Source organism: Prunus dulcis, chromosome 3 (genome assembly GCF_902201215.1).
Source record: "Prunus dulcis chromosome 3, ALMONDv2, whole genome shotgun sequence".
Lineage (NCBI taxonomy): Eukaryota > Viridiplantae > Streptophyta > Magnoliopsida > Rosales > Rosaceae > Prunus > Prunus dulcis.
This window is the reverse complement of record NC_047652.1, coordinates 19,133,525-19,153,169: the sequence shown is the minus strand read 5'-3', so window position 1 is coordinate 19,153,169 and position 19,645 is coordinate 19,133,525. Positions and strand designations below refer to the sequence as shown.

At 36.5% G+C, this 19,645-nt stretch overlaps 3 protein-coding genes across 5 annotated transcripts; 1 reads left to right on the top strand and 2 right to left on the bottom strand.

Annotated features, from left to right (window-relative positions):
• Positions 1-1,306: 1,306 nt before the first annotated feature.
• On the bottom strand, positions 1,307-5,474 carry LOC117623344 (uncharacterized GPI-anchored protein At1g61900-like). 3 transcript variants are annotated; one of them, XR_004585118.1, is made up of 9 exons: positions 5,206-5,474; positions 4,540-4,689; positions 3,566-4,165; positions 3,116-3,358; positions 2,951-2,962; positions 2,306-2,449; positions 2,151-2,195; positions 1,738-1,853; positions 1,307-1,630 (listed from the first exon to the last, which is right to left on the bottom strand). XR_004585118.1 is itself a non-coding variant. In XM_034354282.1 (8 exons), the coding sequence occupies exons 1-8, from the start codon at positions 5,261-5,263 to the stop codon at positions 1,560-1,562; spliced, it is 1,323 nt and encodes a 440-aa protein (XP_034210173.1). In that variant the 5' UTR covers positions 5,264-5,474; the 3' UTR covers positions 1,307-1,559. The 3 variants fall into 3 exon arrangements, 2 of the variants coding, with proteins under 2 accessions (XP_034210173.1, XP_034210174.1); XM_034354282.1 differs by lacking the exon at positions 1,738-1,853; XM_034354283.1 differs by lacking the exons at positions 1,738-1,853; positions 2,951-2,962; positions 3,116-3,358.
• Positions 5,475-8,180: 2,706 nt separating this feature from the next.
• On the top strand, positions 8,181-8,603 carry LOC117621933. The gene has a single exon (XM_034352460.1). The coding sequence runs from the start codon at positions 8,181-8,183 to the stop codon at positions 8,601-8,603; it is 423 nt and encodes a 140-aa protein (XP_034208351.1).
• A 1,395-nt stretch (positions 8,604-9,998) lies between these two features.
• Positions 9,999-17,160, bottom strand: LOC117620780 (aconitate hydratase, cytoplasmic). The gene is made up of 20 exons (XM_034351002.1): positions 16,602-17,160; positions 16,074-16,178; positions 15,820-15,980; positions 15,622-15,714; positions 15,320-15,505; positions 15,022-15,183; positions 14,714-14,858; positions 14,479-14,621; positions 14,336-14,392; positions 14,157-14,236; positions 14,000-14,075; positions 13,577-13,762; positions 13,381-13,448; positions 13,184-13,302; positions 12,884-13,005; positions 12,045-12,143; positions 11,473-11,952; positions 10,982-11,080; positions 10,644-10,886; positions 9,999-10,407 (listed from the first exon to the last, which is right to left on the bottom strand). Exons 1-20 carry the CDS (start codon positions 16,897-16,899, stop codon positions 10,339-10,341), a joined length of 2,991 nt encoding a protein of 996 aa, XP_034206893.1. The 5' UTR covers positions 16,900-17,160; the 3' UTR covers positions 9,999-10,338.
• Positions 17,161-19,645: the final 2,485 nt, after the last annotated feature.

Genomic DNA, 19,645 nt, shown 5'->3' with positions numbered 1-19,645 from the left:
ACTATGATGCAATTTACTCATAGTGGCATATCTTTAGTGATGCAATTGTGATTGGCATGCATTGATTTTTATTAGCCTGTTAAAGTGGTGTCTTTAACGACTTTGTTTTGCAATAAACTTTTGTGGGTATCGTGACTGGTAAACCCTCAGGAGACACAACTCCTCCTACTAGGGACACCTAGAGGTTTAACGGCTTGTGGCACATGCTAAGTGCCATCGAGTTTACTTGTGAAAGTGGTTTAGTTAGTTTTTGTTTTGTGTTTGTTTTAATTTCTAATTTTGATATAGGACTAGCAAAAGATAGGTTTGAGGTAGTTTGATAAGTGTTTTATTTCCTATATTTTTATACCTTTTATATATAGGTTTTGTAGGGAAAGTTAATTAAAAAGAGTATTATTACTTTACTTTCCTTATTTTCAGCTATTCTGCGCTCTTGGAAGGATTTCAACTGAAAATCGCCTTTTCGAATGAATTTTAGTGCAAGGCCAATTGTAGAAGAAAGCTAAGACATGGAAGATCATTGTATCAAAGTTTCATAATTTTCTACCAAGCCAAATGCTCCAGACCTGCAAGTCAAGACAGCCTAAGTTGAAATCCCATTAGAACTGCACTGCTGTGGAAGATTGAAGATTTGAATAGCTTTCTGATTTTTACTAGTGGCGTGTAATATATACTTGGAAATCTTAGAGATAGAGCTACGTTTCTCATATTTTTCCAGAATTTTCTAGGAAGTGGAACCACCCCAAAACGTGCATGAAAGTTGGCTGACGTGTTTCCTAGTCAAAGAAGGATTCTTTCCTAGTTTGTTTCCTTAATTGTTTGAGATTTTGTTTTGCTTTAGGAGAGTCTTTCTAGACCTTTTTAGAGTAGAGTTTAGTTATTTTACACTATATAAGGTCACCCTAAGGATCTCTTCAGGGCATCATCTTTTCCATTATCCCCATATACAACTTTCATACACCCACAAATATATCAGAGAGAGAGCCAAGAATTTGCTGTCGTTGTGTTGCTGTGGAGAATCCAGAGATCAAGTCCATCTACCAAATCGGTTTTATGACAACAATTCTCTTGTTATAAGGACAACATTTTTATGATCATCAATCCTAGTTGAGTGTTCAGGCAATAGATTGACGCCTTCCGAATTCGGCATACCAATTGTGGCAATTGTTCAAGCAACGTCTAATATGGCATTCTGGCAAACTTGGTCACAACACTCGTTGACTGGATCAACTTTTCTGCAAGCGCCAAGTAGTTTTGAAGAATCACAGTGCTCTCAAACGTATCAACCTCGATAACAGGACAAGAAGCTCCAGAGAAGTTTTTTGGTACATTACATTATTGCATAAAATCACAGCTGTTACTGTTCTTTTGTATGAAAACAACAACAGGACAAAAACCTCACAGAAAAATAGCTATATCATGAAACATAGAGAGACATGTTGGACTTGTAAAATGTCAAGTCCTTTCCCAATATCAGATTTACAACGGGCTCATAAAAAGGTATGTAAAATCTGTTGTCACATGACTAAAAAAGAAAGAAAGAACCTCTGCTGCCAACTTCAAAGGAGCATCTTCAGAACCAGTAAGGAGGAAAAGAACGAAAGGAAAATCAAATCCTCATTGATAAGACCTGCAATGCATCAACAAGTACTGTGACTGGAGGACGTCTTGCAAGCAAGCTAAGCTATTAAAAAGAAACAAAAAACTTCCCCATGTTTGAGAGGACAAGTTTGGTACCAAAAGATAAACGCAACACAGAACTACGTGGTTTCTTCTTTTTTTGGGTCCAGAGGTCTTTCAACTTTTTGCATCATCGTTCCTTTTCATACCCTCGAAATGTTACTGTTAATCGCCTGTGTGACTTAGTTTCTCAGTCATGTATCATTATGAACTTGGTTCAATTGTATACATATGTTATCAATACCAAAAGCAGTTAGCATGATCGTCTTCAGTATGAAATGAACTAGGAAGTTAAACATGTTTCGCATCATTCGATTTTCCAAAGCAGCCCAATAGAATTCAAGAAAGTAGAAATGTTGTTATCCATACAAAAGATCTAATTCAAGATTTGGAGGAAGATGTGTGTTCTATCTCACAAAAAGAGAAATTTGGGTCATTTGGACATGGCAAAGTAGAACAAAGTTGCTTACCACTTTTTGCAGATGTTGCTTTGGGTACTGCTGGAAGTTTGGTAGCTGTAATCCCATAAAAAAACACCATAAAAAATGTAGCTGGAAAATAAACCTTAAGGATTCTAGGAAACAAAATTCAATGGACAAAGTAAAGTTTAACAGGTCTAGCTTACTTTTCTTGCAAGATGATGGATGGTCAGAAGAGGAAGAGGGCCACGGAGCCGCAATGTTGTCATTAAGATCACAAATGAAGCTGATTCCCGAAGTTATATCATAAGTTGCATCTGAAGGCAAGCTTGGCAGAAGGCAGCCATACTCTAATCATATATGAATGGAATAGACAAAAATTTAGATCAAAGAACAAAAGAAAAGGATTTCTTAAGGGAATCTATAAATGCAAAACTCTAAGAGTAATAATATTTTCAAGAAATAAATCTGTTGGTAGAGAATCGATTAGCAGATTCATCGAGGAGTAAACACCCAAATCCTTGTTTTAATTAATAACAACAGAATAAAAAGCCTTGATGATAGTAGAAACTGAATATAGTTAGCCTGACCTGATATACATTCCCTTTTGTTAAGTCCTAAAGTTCTATGCAGAAAATTCATAAAGTCATCATTTATCGTCATATGGTAGGAGAACAGGAGAACTAATTAAAGGAGATAGCAACTAATTTAATAATTAAAGTCTATCCAATAAATAAGGGAGAAAATTATGGTAAAACTGCAAATTATCAATCAACAGAGTTGAAGTGAAGTGAAAATCATAGTAAAAGCAATTGAAAGTGCCTAATTGTCTGTTTAAGAATAAGCATTACCTTGTGATCCAACTGATGCCGCCAATGATTAAAATACACCATCACGGATAATAAATCAAAAAATAATAAACTAATCAGTACTCAATTTTCTGAAAAAAGAAAAAATCGCAATAGGATTATAGACTTATAGCAGTCATTTATTTAAACAGATATAACAACAGTGACCTTGAAGAGAGAAGTCTTTGAGATTTATATGACAAAGATTATAAACATTGTCGGATACATTAGCTTTCTGCAACTTCACTCCAAGTGATGCTGCACAATTCAAGGCCTGCAAGTTTGTAATGAAACTCTGTTGTTGCAACTGAGAAACATAACTATCCATTGCTTTGCAGCATGCTGTCTGATTACTTATCGCATTTGCACATTTCACAACATTTGTCATGTTGGGGAAAACCAGAGGACAAACTGAACCATATGAGAAAAGAAAACAATGGAGATCTATAAGTCAACATCGGATTGATAATTCTGGATAAATCGGTCCTTAACCTAACAATGGAATGACATGTCTACTGGATGTAAGTACGAATTTCATAGCGGTTGTCATATTCTTTCAAATACTCAACGAAGTACAAGGGACTTATTTTTCTTTCCTTTTCGTATTTTTGTGCTGACCTTTATTTACTTTGCAATTTGAAAGTCCTCTAAGAACCTTATTCGCAGAAGAAGGATCAAGGTTACTGGCCAGCCATCGCAGGACAATATTCTTACAACCATCAATCCTAGTTGAGTGTTCAGGCAATAGATTGACCCCTTTCGAATTTGGCATACCAATCACGGCAATTGTTCTAGCAGCATCTAATATGGCATTCTGGCAAACTTGGTCACAACACTCATTGACAAGATCAATTTTTCTGCAAGCGCCAAGTAGTTTTGAAGAATCCACAGTGCTCTCAAATGTATCAACCTCTATAACAGGACAAGAAGCTGCAGTGAGGGTTTCTGGTTCAATTGAGCATATCTTTTGAATATTCTCGTTTGCTCCTTGACCCTCTAGGATCTTCTGAACATCTGAAAGGCAGTGCTTTGCATGGGTCACATTCAAAGCGAGCATCCTAGAATATTTACTGGATTGCCCTATAAGAGTCGCTAAGGTGGCATCAAATTGAGGACAACAAACCACATCCGCCAACAAGGGTGCAAAGGAAGCCCAGCAGTCAGTTGCTGTTACGCTCATCATATTTCCAGCTGCTGAAAAATTTAATGTACAAAGTCCTGAAATATACAAAGACCAATCAATCTAGGTTCTGTTCTCCGCATTTTCCATGACATAAAGTGTCCAGTTGTTAAGCATTTCTATGAAAGGCCTTGAAAGCATGTTAAGTGGAACTTTATCCATTTATTTTCCTCCTCACCCATGACGATAAATTTCTGCACGAAGTGAACTGTTCAAAGTGTGCAACCTATTAGGATTACTAGAAGATTTTACAATCAGAAATTGACCAATATCTCATGCTTTGAAGTTTCAACCTCTAATTGATGCATAAACTCCCCAGACTATCTTTATGATAAGTTATCACAAGGTAATGCGCAACAGTATTTGTGACACTAAAATGTAGTAATATGACATGCCCTGGTACCTCACATACCTGATAATTTCGGGATGCTGTAATTTGTGAATGCCGTCAATGGTGAAGGGGCTAGTAAAGGAAGAAAAGGCTGAGGGCTTACACTGGATGAGATATCAGGAGCTATTGCTTCCGTATTCCGAACTGAACCGCCACGGGACTCATATACACCTGCACATGGGGTAAACAGAACCAAAACCATACTAAGTAGACAACACCAACTTAGTCATAGAGCAAACAAGACAGCCTTGTACTTGAGCAATCCTTCAAGTAAATGATATTTTCATGCCAAATTCTGAATCCAAATCTACAAGAAACCATGATATGAAAATGTACCCATCAACACCATAAACTTCATTCCCAACATACAGCTTATACACAATGACCCAACTAAAAATGTTCAGAACGTAAAGGAAAGAAAACAAACAAAAATGAAAAGGGAATGCCAATTGCTTGGTAGATAGAAGCAGTAAAATTTTCAAAATGGCAAGTATCAAATACCAATGCTGACAGAGAAGCAATAACAGGAAGTATGAAACTTTCAAAAATTTATATAAGTAATAATGCAACATTAAGCAATTAAACCAAAACCCAGCTGATAACTTCAACGAAATCACAAGAAAAAAAAAATTAGTAAGGCCAAGAGACAAAATGAAGAGAAGGACAAAGATAAACTAAAACACTTACAGAGAAGCAAAAGTAGAGTAAGTGGAAGGGTTAGACTGAAAGAAACCCTTTGTCTCATTTTTGCAATCGTTCAGTGCCTACCAAGTAGAATGTGCTCAAATGAACAATGTGAAATGGAAGGCAAACACTGTAAAATTTCAAGGTTTAACATCTGATAACAACATTGAGAGAATTTAGAGAGATGAAAGGCAATGTGAAGTGAAGTTCAGCGGCTGCAGCCCCCTTCTGTCTCTCTCTCTTTCTCCGCTCCCCATCTCCCGGCACTTGTTCAGTTCACACGTGTGATAGAGGGAAGCACGTGTTACGGTAGAAGTCAGAGATGATCACGTGCTGAAGACCCAACCCTTTAGAGCGGGCACGTGAGCGGTTGCTTGTGTATTTGAAGTTGTGTTGCGTTTTAGTGCGGCATGGCGGCTTTTGACCCGTCCGATGCCGGTCAGAAAAGGAGGAGAGAACCGTCGGATGCAAGCAATTTAGAGCATTTTCTTTTGATGTTGGCTTTATCAATAGTCACCCCAAACCAAAGTTCTTTACTAAAATGTGTTTAATTTAAAGATTAATTATAGCAATGGTCCCTGAACTATACCCACAACTCCAAAAATAGTTACAGAGGTCCCCCAATTATGTATGATGTTGCATTACTAGTCCTTTTCGTCAAGTATGTCTATTTTTTTGTTAAATCTATGGGTAAACTTAAAAATTCATTCCAAATATTTATAAAAACGAAATAACAAAAAATAAATAAATAATAGTTATTTGTAGCAATAGTCCCTCAACTATACTCGAAGTTACATTTTGGTCACTCAACTCCAAAAATAATTACAAAGAGATCACTCAATTAGGTGTTGTGTTGCACCATTAGTCCCTACTGTCAAGTCTCTCTAACGATAGGGACTAATGGTGCAACACAATACCTAATTGAGTGACCTCTGTAACTATTTTTGGAGTTGAGTGACCAAAATGTAACTCCAAATATAATTTAGGAATCATTGCTACAAATAACCTTTAATTTAAAGTAAGTCATTTTGACCAAAATAAATAAAGTAAAAGTAGCCCTTAATAAATCAATAAATCAACTTTTTTAAAATTTTTTTGATTTTACAAATCGATATTTTAAGCTACTCTAATATACGCAAGAAAGAATCGGATGCATGGAGGCAGCAGATACACGGCATTGGCCAAACCTATCTTTCTTCTTTCCAATTTTCTATATTTCCTTATTTTTCGGTGGTAGAATATTGGGATAAAATGTGAAGTAGAAGCAAGTGTCACATAGTCAAAGAGAGCCATAAAACAAGTCCATCTTTAAAATGGGTTTTTGATGCCTTTGTGGAAGGTGGTTGTCTCCCATTATTATTGACAAAATATGAATACAATTTGAACACAAAGACCCGACGCCATGTGAAAGGATGCGTCTAAAGACTAAAGCCACTCTGCTTTTAACGCGTAAGACCCCTCCCTCCTCCTCTATCTATTATTTCAAGTTTAAATTTCAACGACCCTGAAATCATGGTGTATACGTAATGCAAATGCACATGATATGCAGTGAACCCCACCTCTCCCATGCAAAGCATCTCACGATCACATGCAGCCAACCCTTTGCTAGCTAAGCTATTAAGTTACGTCCGCATCTAACTTGAGTAAAGTTGTCTCGTCATATTTATAAATTATTATATAAATATTCCATGTGAAGATTGTGAATTTAAATTATACACATTCAGACAATAACCAACCAACCCGACTATTGACATGTCATTAAGTTGATTAATGGTCTAAATTCACAGTCTCTCGATAGAACATTTTTCGAACATATGTTATTAATTGTTTGCCTTTTGACTTGTATTGTATTTTACCTGCTGGTTTAAGCAACCATCAAGTCTGTTCTCTGTGCGTCATCATTATAACAGCTATAAGCAAAAGAAAAAGCCAGTTCATCATCAATTCCAATTATAAAAACTAGTGTTGGACACTTTAATTCGATAGATGTACTTGGTGTACATGGATGGAGAGGGTTGTTATATTATTATTATTATATATGCTTAATTTTGTAATCAAAGGTAGTTAAAAAGTTGGTGGAAGCAAAATTTGCAGGTGAAGATGTATACCTATCAAACATTTATGTTGGTCTCTCTTCCAATTAATTTGCATGTGTACATCTTAAGTGTCCGAATTCGATACAATCGGTTCATACGATGGATCATGATCATAATCATAATCATAATCAGATCAGATCATCGTCATCGAAGTAGTTAGCTAAATAATAGAACTAGGAATAAAACAACAATGATATGAGCTGGAATATACACCAACTTAATTTTGTTGCATACTTTAATTTCTGATGGATGCTCTCTTGGAGGTATGCATATTTGCATAGAATCCAACAAATATGCATACCCATTACCATTAACAAGAAATTTTTAATTAAAACAGCATCTGGTGTCATCTACAGTGGCTTTGCCTAATGTTTAGCAGTGATTAGAGGAACTTAATTTAAGTTTAAGCTATGATAAGCTATATCTTGGACTGATATTGGAAGGAATCTTAATCTAATAGAAGTACCAAAGCAGATACTTATGGCTTTTGATATAAACGCATTAATTAATTACTACTGTGGTTCTGGTTGACTAATATTTAAAAATTAAATTAAATTAAATTAAATAAAGCTTAACAAACTGTTACGTTAACATAACATAAAATCACATAAAACAGAGAGACACTGGTAATATGAGAATGCTTAATTTATTTGGTTTATTTGGTCTCAAGCAATGATTAAACTGTTAAGCCCTCTTTGTCCTTTGAAATACCCGGCGCAACAAACGCTGCTTCATGTGCTTTCTCTGCCCCCAAACTCTCTCTATATATAATATAGTTATGCTTCACTTTGTAACCCCTCTCTCTCTCTCTCTCTCTCTCTCATATATTCTCTCTCTGTCAAGAACTTTTCTTGTTTTTTCTTTCTTTCTGATATCTCATAAATGGGTAATTGCTTGAGAAGAAGTAATAACAAGGTTTCAGCACAAGATCATGAGAAGCATGAAGAAGCAAAAACCCTAGAAGCCAAAAAAACAGCACAAATGCCATTGCCATCCAATTTGAAGCTAAAGAGGAAGTCTGTGAGGTTTGATTTGCAAGAAGATGAAGATAGCGGTAGAGGAAATGTTGTTTCTGGTGAATCTACTAAAAATGGGGTGGTGAGAATTAAACTGGTGGTGACTCAGGAGGAGTTGAAACAACTTCTGGATTACAAGAAAGATTCAAACCACTCATCTTTGGAGCAATTGTTGAGTGCAGTGAGGAACAGAGGAACAAAGGTTTCTGAGATTGGAACAAGCAATGACGAAAGCACAGGCAGTGGCTGGAGCCCAACTTTAGAGAGCATTCCAGAGGACCAAGATTGATCATTTTATAATTCTCTCTTCCTCTTCTCTCTCTAGCTCTTTTTCATTAATTGTAGAAGTAGAAAGTTGTTGATTATATTTGGCATCAAAAACCATGTCATGATCAAATATTGTTGAGTTAATATTAACGTAAGTATATATGTGATGTTGGGAACTTTTTTTTTTGGGTCGATTTTTGATGTTTGGAACTGTTTTAAAAGGAGTGTGGTGCATTCATTTCAATTTTCCATAAGCCTTCCTAATGAGAGCTCGTGACTAAAGAGACAAGTTGACATACATAATATATCTACAGTCCATTGAGGGATTCTTCAAATAATTTTATTTGAGGATCACCTTAAATTTATATAATGTATAGTACCCTATGATTTTTTTTTCCAACGATGCAAACCGTCTATTTTTCAAGTCTTCAAATCACCCTTGCAAAAAATTAAAAATCATTAAGGCATCAATTGAGACCAACAAAATAGACGAACACTTCAAGAAAAGATTATAATAACAACAATTTAATTAAATGATCAAATTATTTCGGATTTAAGTGATTTTTTTTAGATATATCTTTGATATCATAATTAAAAATTAGACGGTTCGAATCATTGAAATACAATGCATGATGGGCCCTACACAGATGATTATTTGAGAAATCCCTCAATTGAAGCTTTCTGTATATATGTTATGTATATACAGTTTGGTTGAATTAGAAATAATAAGGAAAACATGACCTAATTTTTCAAAGGTAAAATATACAAGTATTTGAATTTCTGTTGGGTGTCGCTAATTGGCAAAGTTGTCAATTTGCCACAGAGTATATGATGATGTTTCTTTCTTGCATTTATCGTTAAAAGCAATTCGTGCATGCGTGTTTCATATCAAGCCTAAAATGATTAGATAATGTCCTGCAAGGCCAAATCTTTGATGTGAGGACGATTGAATGCACCTTTTAATATGTTCTGATTGGCCATAATCAAGGGTTCGAAACAATTATAAAATGTTCAGGTGTAGTTACTAGCGCTGCTATTTTCATCATTCCTATCTTTTTTCCACATCCTCCCCCACCATATCTCAAAAAATAATAATCCTCTTTAAACACACTCCTTATATTGAAATTGAGTCCCAATCAATTCTTATACGTCACATTCCGAGAATAGCAGAAAACATTGGGTTGGGGAGATGGATAAGATGATGTTATCATTTTCCTTTTCCTTTTATTTTTCCATCTAAGTTCTTAGAGAAGTCATTTAACCAAGTAAATATTTTGTCAATATTATATTCATTAAACGGTGGGTGTAAAGAGAAGTGGACAGGTGGCTGCAAATAGTTATTCACCGTGAAACCATCAAATTTCGCATACGCTCAGTTGGATTGGAAACTGCACAAATTGTTGATAGAGATTGAGCATGCATGAAACAAAACTCACATTGATTAGATCTCACCGTTCGAAAGACATAACACTGCCTATAACATGGTACCTTGAAAGCCCAAGGTACATACAAGCAACAATTGGAAACAGTAAAAGATTACATTGCTCGAAACTATTTTGTGACCTATTCAAAGACCAACCAACATGATGCCTGGGCAGTGTTAAGATGATGGATTTATCCAAAAATAAATACCTCTATCCCCCGAAAATGGGACCTTTTTCCTATTATTAGGAACTTTATTTGCTCCCTCACATTTTACAATTGAAAACGCTTGCATGATGTGGATAGCAACTCCTCTGAACAGCGAAGCTATGCAATTACTGCTTACTCAGGTTCCTGATCACATAATGAAGAATACCTCCGTGGTTGAAATAAGCCAATTCCACCTGCAAATGCAACCAAATCACATTATGAGCAACCTACAAAGAGATTTTTAATGAAAACTTGTGCTGACAAAACCGGCCTTGAACGCCAAACAGAAACAGAACAAATAGTTTGCATCTATGGAGAAGCCGATAATTTTTTGCACACGAAAAAAATACAGTATGCTTCACTTGTTTTTAGCATAAAATGCAATTATACAAAAGCAAATATAATACAGGGATGAGAAAGTGGTAAGTACCTCAGTGTCAAAGCGTACAGTGCAGGTGAAAGATTTCCCATTGTCTGTAGTGACAGTCACATCTTGGCCGGGTTTTATCTCACTAATGCTGCTAGGGAGGTCGATGGTATAACGTTCATGACCAGTCAATCCTAGTGTATCAGCATCCTCGCCGGCCTTGAAACAAAGTGGAACAATACCCATCCCCACCAAATTACTACGATGGATTCTCTCGAAACTTTTAGCAATAACTGCTTTAACACCCTGTTGCACACCAAAAGTTACTCAACCAGATGAGAAAAACCATAATGAAAACTTACAAACTCGTTCAAATCAAATGGCTGCATAAAAAAACTCACCAATAGCATTGGACCCTTGGCAGCCCAATCCCTAGAGCTTCCACTTCCATACTCAGCTCCAGCCAGTACAATGGTGTCATGCCCATCAGCCTTGTATCTCTGAAATGGAAATAGAGATTGATTTAAAAGATCTAGTGAAACTGGAGTTTAAACATTGTTATAAAGTATATTGTCGCATCTCAAAAATAATTTGTTTTATATGATTATAAAGTTCTCTAAAGAAAATGACTAACTAGTGCCTCCAGTTCCCACGATGATCAGTACTGTAACCAAATTTATCAGAAAAACTAAAAGATGCCATTAGGCAAAAGCAAGAATTTTTGTTCTTGCTGAACTAAGGACAGTGAATTCACCACAAGTAGAAAATACTGAAAGCATGGTAACCAATAATGCATTTCTACAGCAAAATAGAAAAATGGGCCACTTCATTAAAGAGTACAAGGAAAACAAAAATGGAAGTTTGTGCAAATAGTTGGTGAAAGTAAACTCACTGTTGCTGCATCAAACACATAGAGTTTCTCTCCTGTAGGAATGTGAACTGTTTTAGGGCCCACTTCTCCATTCAAAAGCTTGTTAACAATGCGGATATTGGCAAAGGTTCCCCTTGCCATGACTTCATCATTGCCACGACGACTACCGTAAGAGTTGAAGTCTTTGCGATCCACCCCACGCTCAAGAAGGTATTTTGCTGCAGGACTGTCCTTGTGGATGCTTCCTGCTGGGGAGATGTGATCTGTTGTAATACTGTCACCAAAATTCAACAGGCAGTACGCATCCTTCACTCCCTTTGCGCCAGGTGGATCCATGGTCATACCCTTGAAATATGGGGGCTCATGAATGTAGGTTGAATTAGGGTCCCAAGAGTAAAGTTTGGAATCTGTAACTGATAGCTCATTCCACGTGGGGTTGCCCTTAGTAATAGACTCATAAGTGCTTCTGAACATATCTGGCAACACGCTTGATTGTACTACCTACAAAGTATACACACTCACGAGTTCATTTCATATACTACTAAAGTTTCATTAGCAAAAGATCACAAGAATCCAAACTAATAAATATCCACCTCCGCAATCTCCTCAGTAGATGGCCAGATATCCCTGAAATAAACGCTCTTACCATCCTTCCCTGTTCCAATTGGCTCCTTATCAAAGTCAATGTCAACCTGAAAAATAAAATTTTAGCGTTAACTCATGTGGGTGATTGATTGGGTCATAAAATGTATGCAAACAAATGACTGCGTACACACTGGCTAAAATATAATCAAAACTCACTCGAGCTATTTAAGGTGTTCATTATAGTAGTTCATGAAATGGGATAAAGAGAACAGGTAGCAAAAACTAATTCATAATGCTTCAAGACCCCAGCAATGTCTTATAAATCTCTGTTGCTAGGAAAACAGTTTAAAAAATGGCAGCAAACCATTTTTTACAGTTCGTAATGATGGATAGTGGGCTCCAAATTACATGAGTTTTAATAATTATTTGCTACCAGAATAAAGAGAGGTGCAGATATCATAGAAATTTAAATAAAATCGTTCCAGAGTATTCTCCTGACTCAATAGCATGAAAAGAAAATTTAACAAGTAATAAATAACTAGGAATATAAACTATATAGCTTGTGATCCCATATCCATTGTCCCTCTCATTACTTTCTTGGTATAAAATAGTTATTTAAAAAGAAAGTGTTATCACTTCTTCGGATAGGAAAAAACTGTAATCGTTAGGGAGCACACACAGACACATAACAGAAATATAAAAGACAACCCCATCAAAAGTAATTCATCTTTCCAAGCAAGTAAAATTATATACAATGGGTTTGGCTTAAGCAATGAATAAAGGGGATGAAGCAAGGAAGTTCTTGGAATAAACTAAAGAATTGCACTATATAGTGAGTATGACATACTGTTCCAGCAAGGGCATAAGCAACCACTAAAGGAGGAGAGGCAAGGTAATTAGCTCTTGTCAGTGGATGAACACGACCCTCAAAATTTCTGTTTCCAGAGAGCACAGCAGCTGCTACAATGTCTGCAACAGAAGGTGAGAATTTTAGATGCACAAGCTAGAGATGAAGTAAAAACTAATTAAATGGGACATCAGTTCTTGTCAAGGAAATGATAATTCATGTAACAAGTGAATTATCTTGAGTTAAACAAAACATATAACCTTTGTGCGAAGATAATGAACATTAATACTTCAACATTACCATTCTCTGATATAGCAGAAGCAACAGTTTCATCTAAGTCCCCTGAATTCCCAATGCATGTTGTGCACCCATATCCAACAATTTGAAAACCTTGTTGATCAAAATACTTTTGCAATCCACTGCATCAAGATTAAAATTCAATAAGTAACTTGTATCTATACATTAATAAATTTCATTCCCAAGAAACAGAAAATTACCTCTTGAGCAAATATTTTGTAACAACTCCAGAACCTGGGGCAAGACTAGTTTTCACCCATGGCTTAACCTGAGTCATTTGTTAATCAACATTCAATCATTACAAAGACAACAGGAGTTCTCTTGCACAATCCATATTGCAGACAAAAGAAAGAAAAAAAGAGCAGGTTCTTTATGAGAACTGTAAGCTTGCCTCACCTGTAGACCAAGTTCACTAGCCTTTTTTGCAACAAGGGCAGCCCCAAGCATGACACTTGGGTTTGATGTATTGGTGCAGCTTGTGATTGCAGCAATCACAACACTACCATGCTTAAGCTCTGCCGGCTGTCCATGGAATGAAAACTTCGCCACCTTGTCTTGCACCTCTTTTGGTATAGCAAATCCCTGCATTCAGTAAAACATTAGGAAGGATGGCACACGATAAACAGAATTGCAACTGTAGTGTCATCAAATAAAATTACATGAAAATAGAGCATCTTAAAACTACTAGTCTTTGCTCAAGTCCATCGGAAATTTAAAATTTATGCTAGGATCAGCAACAATGGGAAATTTCTTTTCTCTTTAATGAGAAAGAAGCAACATTGGGAAAATTTTAAGGGAGTGCTGAGGTTAACAACTCACCTTGAACCCAACCTTGTTGTCAAGACATGCATGCCAATCAACTTTCATGTCTTTCAAACGCACACGATCATGAGGTCTGCCAAGAAGGCCAATTACACATGATTATACGGAAAGAAATTATGAAACGAGTGCAAAATACACATTGAAGAATACAAACCTCTTAGGTCCGGACATACAGGGCTCGACTTCCGAAAGGTTCAATTCTAGGTATGATGAATACACTCTTTCTGACTGAGGCTGAAATAAAGGAATATTAATCAATAGGTGCATCTCAAACCTGAAAGGTTGATTCTGATATTTAAAAATTGGGAGAAAAAATAAGGCGGCGGCTCCTACCTCAGTATAGTCAACAAACAATTTATTTGCCCGGAGATAACTTTCAATCATTGACACCTATAATTTAATGAAGAGGTCACATATCTCTTAAAAGAATAATACTTAGCAAACTAATTATTATTATCACTTGGTAAAGAACTCACAGTCTCATCACTTCTACCAGTCAATTTGAGATACTGTAAAGTAACATGGTCTACAGGGAAGAACCCCATGGTTGCACCATATTCAGGGGACATATTGGCAATAGTGGCCCTGTCAGCTAATGATAGCTCACCCATACCTTCCCCTGCAGACATACAAACATGAGACATCATATATAGCCACGACAGAACAAATGCAATCATTACTTAAAAGTACATCTAATAAGAAATGAATTACCATAGAATTCAACAAACTTTCCAACAACTCCATGCTTCCTCAGTATTTGTGTGACAGTCAAAACCAAGTCAGTGGCAGTAACACCATTGTTTAATTTTCCAGATAACTTGAACCCAACAACTCCAGGCAACACCATGCTCATAGGCTGTGAATTTAAAAGAATAAAGTATTATAAGAAAATTTGCAGTAAGAGTGTAAAACATGCATAGTTTTAGCATGCAAGTGTGCATTAAGGTGTATTGAACATCGCTTTATAAAATAAATATGCCTTCTCTGGTCCTTAAATAGTTTTCAGGACTTTACATTACCTGGCCAAGCATAGTAGCTTCAGCTTCAATACCTCCAACTCCCCAGCCAGCAACTCCTAACCCATCAATCATGGTTGTGTGGGAATCAGTTCCAACCACGCTATCAGGGTAGAGTAAGCCATCAGTGTTGAAAACAACCCGTCCAAGATATTCAAGATTAACCTGAAATTACAATATGTCAATTAACTTCAGACCAAATCCGTAAGAATTGATAATTCTACAGAGACTCAAGGGTTAAATGGTTCAGTATATCTAGCTTTCAAATGATAAAAAAAAAAAAAAAGATAAACTACTTTACCTGATGAACAATGCCAGAACCAGGCGGAACAACAAGCATATTGTGGAAAGCATTGGACCCCCATTTAAGAAAAGCGAATCTCTCTCTGTTTCTCTGGAATTCAAGGTCCATATTGGCCTGCACGGCATTTGCTGATCCTGCAACGTCGACTTGAACTGAATGATCGATAACAAGATCAACAGGAACCTGCGTGAATGCAAAATATTATTTAAAAAATAATACTAAGACAAATGAAAGAGTGACCCTGGCATGGTAAATTCAATAACATAGATTGTGAATCTCAGAATAATAACTCCACATACCAAAGGATTGATCTTGTCAGAATCGCTCCCAAGTTTGTTCATAGCATCACGCATACAAGCAAGATCGACCACAGCTGGAACTCCCGTAAAGTCCTGCAACAAAATCATATAAGCATTGGAAAAGGAAGACAATGATGCCAACAACTTTTGTATACTAAATTCATGACCCTACAAAGGGTAAATGAACTCATGAATTACCTGCAATAGTACACGAGCAGGCTTGAAAGGAATTTCAACTTGCTTCGGGGCAGTCTTTTCCCAATCAAGAATTTTCTCAACATCCTCCTTCTTGACTTGGAAATTGTCACAATTACGAATAGCAGATTCAAGAAGGATTCTGATGGAGTATGGTAACCTATCTGTTACACACATGCACAATAGGATGTTATTAATGGTACGATTAAAATAAACAACGAAACGGGATATCAGCCAGCTGAGTGCTAGAATATTACCGATCCTGGGGTCGTTCAGAGAGGGAAGGCTGTAGAATTTTCCAAACTCACCACCTCCGGACTTGGGAAGACTTGTCAAATTTGCCTTGAAAGGGTTTTCAGAAGCTGAAACCACATAAGAGGAACAGTCAAAACACAAATTAAGACTCTAAAACTACTTTCTAATTTTTATATAAATAAAAAAAAAAATCAAATTAACGGCCAGGAATTTCTGTGTCTATTTCAAAATTTGATCCAACGACACCAGTGTCCCATTAATTCAATAAGACTAATTCTAAATCAATAAAAACACGAAAATTAGATCTAATTTACTAGGATTTCCGAATCATTTTCTCAGCAGCCAAAAAGGTTCATTATGCAACTACTGAGCAAAAGCAGCTCAGCTGGGGAAGAGTTGAAAACAGCAAAAGCCAATCCAGATTTTCAAAAACAAGCAAGTAATCAACACGAATCAGATCATAAATAAAATAGCGATGAACAATCCAAAAACCGAAACTCCGAGAAATACGGAATGAGATGAGACGGTACCCATGGAAGCGATCTTGCGCTGGAACCGTTCGATTACGGGAGCGACGGCTCTGATCTGAGACCGAAGCGTGTAAGGGGAGCGCCAATGGACACCGCCGTGGCTCCAGCGAGAGAAAGAGCGAACCGCAGAGGAGGAGCTGAGGAAGCGGTGAGAGGCGAAGTGATGGTGAGAAGGCTTGAGCGGCAAACCAGCGAAGGTTCTAGAGATAGGAGACGAGGAAGAAGAAGAGGAGAAAAGGCGAGCCCTAGAAGCTCTGAGAAGCGAGGAGGCAGATGAAGAGGCTGTGTTTATATACATGGCGACGATCACGCATTCATAGACAAAAAGGCAGAGAGCAGAAAATGGGATAAGGATTTGATCAAGAGATAGAGAGACAGAGAGTGATGATGATGATGAGATAAAAACAAAGGAGATATGGAGGATGAAGGAACAGTCGTAAGACTGTTTCTGCAAGGGTGAGGAAGAGGAGGAGGAGGCGTGTGGAGAGCAAATGAAACCTAGGGCTGCGTGCTGCTTCTAGATGTAGTAAAAAGACTGACTGGCTGGGCTGGAGACCTGGAGAGTAGGAATAGGAGAGGGTTCTATGGGGTGGGTGATACAAGAGCATTTCATTGTGTTACTATTCAATCAAATATTTCCACGTCACAATCCAGCAACAAAATAATGCTCGGACAGTAGTCCACGTGTAAGTTTCAGACTCCCCAATCGTTGATGCAGATGATTCAACGAATCATCAACGTCAGAACAACTCTCAATTCTGTGTAGGCGACTGTCTTAACTTTGCTCATAAATAATTTATTTTCTAAATATTGACCGAATATGTATTTATTTTTAAATATTTATATTTTTTTATAAGAAAATCAACTGACTACAAACACACGCAAACAAGGTTCAGTCAAGTAGAAAATGACTTTAACTTGTAAACTAGTGGTTTCAAGTTCGAATCTCACTCTTCCATGGTTTTTTTTAATACAAGGAAATGGAGCTTCAAACTTAAATACAAAGAAAACAAATTCACAACTCTAACTAACTGCCCTAACTCACATTTACCTCACTCTTCCAATGTTAGAAAAGAAAAATGCATTCATGTATGTTTCTATCTGCTATCCAATAAGCTTTTTTTTACATTAAATACTTATATATTTCTACTATATTTCTAGAGATATAATTTTGATGATGTGGGTTCCCATAAAAAATAAAATTTGATGATGTGATGGCTGAGAAAGGCATAATTGCATTATTTGTTTAATTTCAATGGAATTATGCAAAATTTTGTATTAAATTAGACAGACGAATACACATTACATGAATTTAGCTAATCAACCATTCATATTGATTATCTAATAGCATAAAATATGTCAATTAATTAAGCAACAAAAAAGAAAAGTTGCTCATTATATATTTTAATTAGTGTAGGAAGGTTCTTGAACATGTGCCCAGATTCGGTTTTTATGTTAATTTCCTAAAAAACTACTTTATTGACGTGAAGTTGGGAGGATTTTGATTAGCCACAAATTATATTATACAGCCCATGAAAAGCGTACTATTCCACATACTTTCGCAAGTGGCAATCTCCTCCAAATTATTATATTACGAGGTTGTGAGTTTATGTAACGCTGGTGATGAGAATAATAAATCTCCCTCCAATTTCTTTTTATCAACCAAAAACAACATCCGAGACTATTCTTCGTTCGTGAGAGAATTCGAATCTGTAAGAGGACCTTGTCAAAATGCTATTTTCTTTTTGCCACCTTTGCCTTTTCTTTTCTTTTTTCTTTTTTTGTGTGGCCCCTTTTTGCCACTTAAGTAGGTAGGGACCCGATATTTCATATTTGCGACCCCAAAAAAAGGGTGGGATATCTTGACCCCAAAAAAATAAAAAAGGGTGGGATACACGTGGCAACGCGGCTCATATGAGCCTATGCTTTTAGGGGCAAAGATGTGAGCCTCTGATCACAAGCGTGCATGGTGATGTGGATAAATATATAATCTATATGTAGTTTTTGGCACTACCTATTGGGTCAATTCAAAAGGAACGCTTACGGTTCGCCGTTGAAAATATTGGCCAAGTAGGGGCACTGCTTAAACTTTCATGATAGTTCTTTCACAATTTAAGACTTTTTTTCTTCAAAGTTAGGAAAAGAATAGGGTTTTTCTCACACATACTGACAATGTGTTAGAGTATTTTCGCTGCACCAACCTAACCTAGGCAGGAGGGGGCCTAGGCCCTCTAAGTTGTTTTCAATGGTACAAAATAGCCCAAGCAAGGTGTGGGCTCTACCAAGCCTTAGCAGACCCGAAAGCAAGAACAGCCCAAGCTGTTGCCTGAGGGTTATGATGTCAGTAATGATGTTAGCACCGAAAAAAAAGTTTTGAAAAATCGAAAAAAATTCTGAAAAAATACCAAATAATTTATAAATAATTAATTATTTTTTTACTTCCTACACCAAAACTCTATACAAATTTCTCTCCTCATATCTCATGTGAATAGAGATTGTCTTTAGGTTGCCATGGCAATAGGTGAAAAACCAACAAAAAAATTGTTAGAGCAGGCACTATTCATGTGAATAGTAACAACCATTGCCTCCCCTTGCCTTTTACCATGACAAATGAGTGGAAATGCTCTTATGGGTTTGAACTTGAGACTACTAGTATGCAAGTCAATGCCTTTTTTCATTGAGCTAGACCTACTGATCATTTTTTTTTCCCCTTCTCAATATTACATATATTATATAGCCTTTGGATTTCCTATTGCAAATGTCGGCCTTACTTCGTTCTTGCAACATATTCTCACGTATTAATTTCATTCTTACAACATCTTGTCACGTACTAATTATATGATCACTTAGTATTCATGGTTTGTTTTTAATTTATCTTCATTCAAAATGTGATTTTGAGTAAATTTAAAGAGTTTTTTTCTTGCGAATTGTTATAGTTGCACCCTTTTTTATTTTTAAGTGAATGAGCCCTACGTGCTAATTGGATTGTACAAATGCATATTTTGACTCCATTATTAGGTCTCCCATATTCAATCAACTTCTAT

Bases quoted from the DNA above. Each gene is read 5' to 3' on its own strand.
- LOC117620780 (XM_034351002.1), bottom strand. From the start codon at position 16,899: ATGTATATAAACACAGCCTCTTCATCTGCCTCCTCGCTTCTCAGAGCT. The intron at 14,393-14,478 runs GTGAGTTCTTTA...ATTAAATTATAG, and splicing joins CTGGTAGAAGTGATGAGACT to GTGTCAATGATTGAAAGTTA. The intron at 14,076-14,156 runs GTTTGTATTCTT...CCTTCTTGGCAG, and splicing joins TGTATGTCCGGACCTAAGAG to ACCTCATGATCGTGTGCGTT.
- LOC117623344 (XM_034354282.1), bottom strand. From the start codon at position 5,263: ATGAGACAAAGGGTTTCTTTCAGTCTAACCCTTCCACTTACTCTACTT. The intron at 4,690-5,205 runs GTAAGTGTTTTA...CCCCATGTGCAG, and splicing joins TACTCTACTTTTGCTTCTCT to GTGTATATGAGTCCCGTGGC. The intron at 4,166-4,539 runs GTATGTGAGGTA...TGTATATTTCAG, and splicing joins CAGCATCCCGAAATTATCAG to GACTTTGTACATTAAATTTT.
- LOC117621933 (XM_034352460.1), top strand. From the start codon at position 8,181: ATGGGTAATTGCTTGAGAAGAAGTAATAACAAGGTTTCAGCACAAGAT.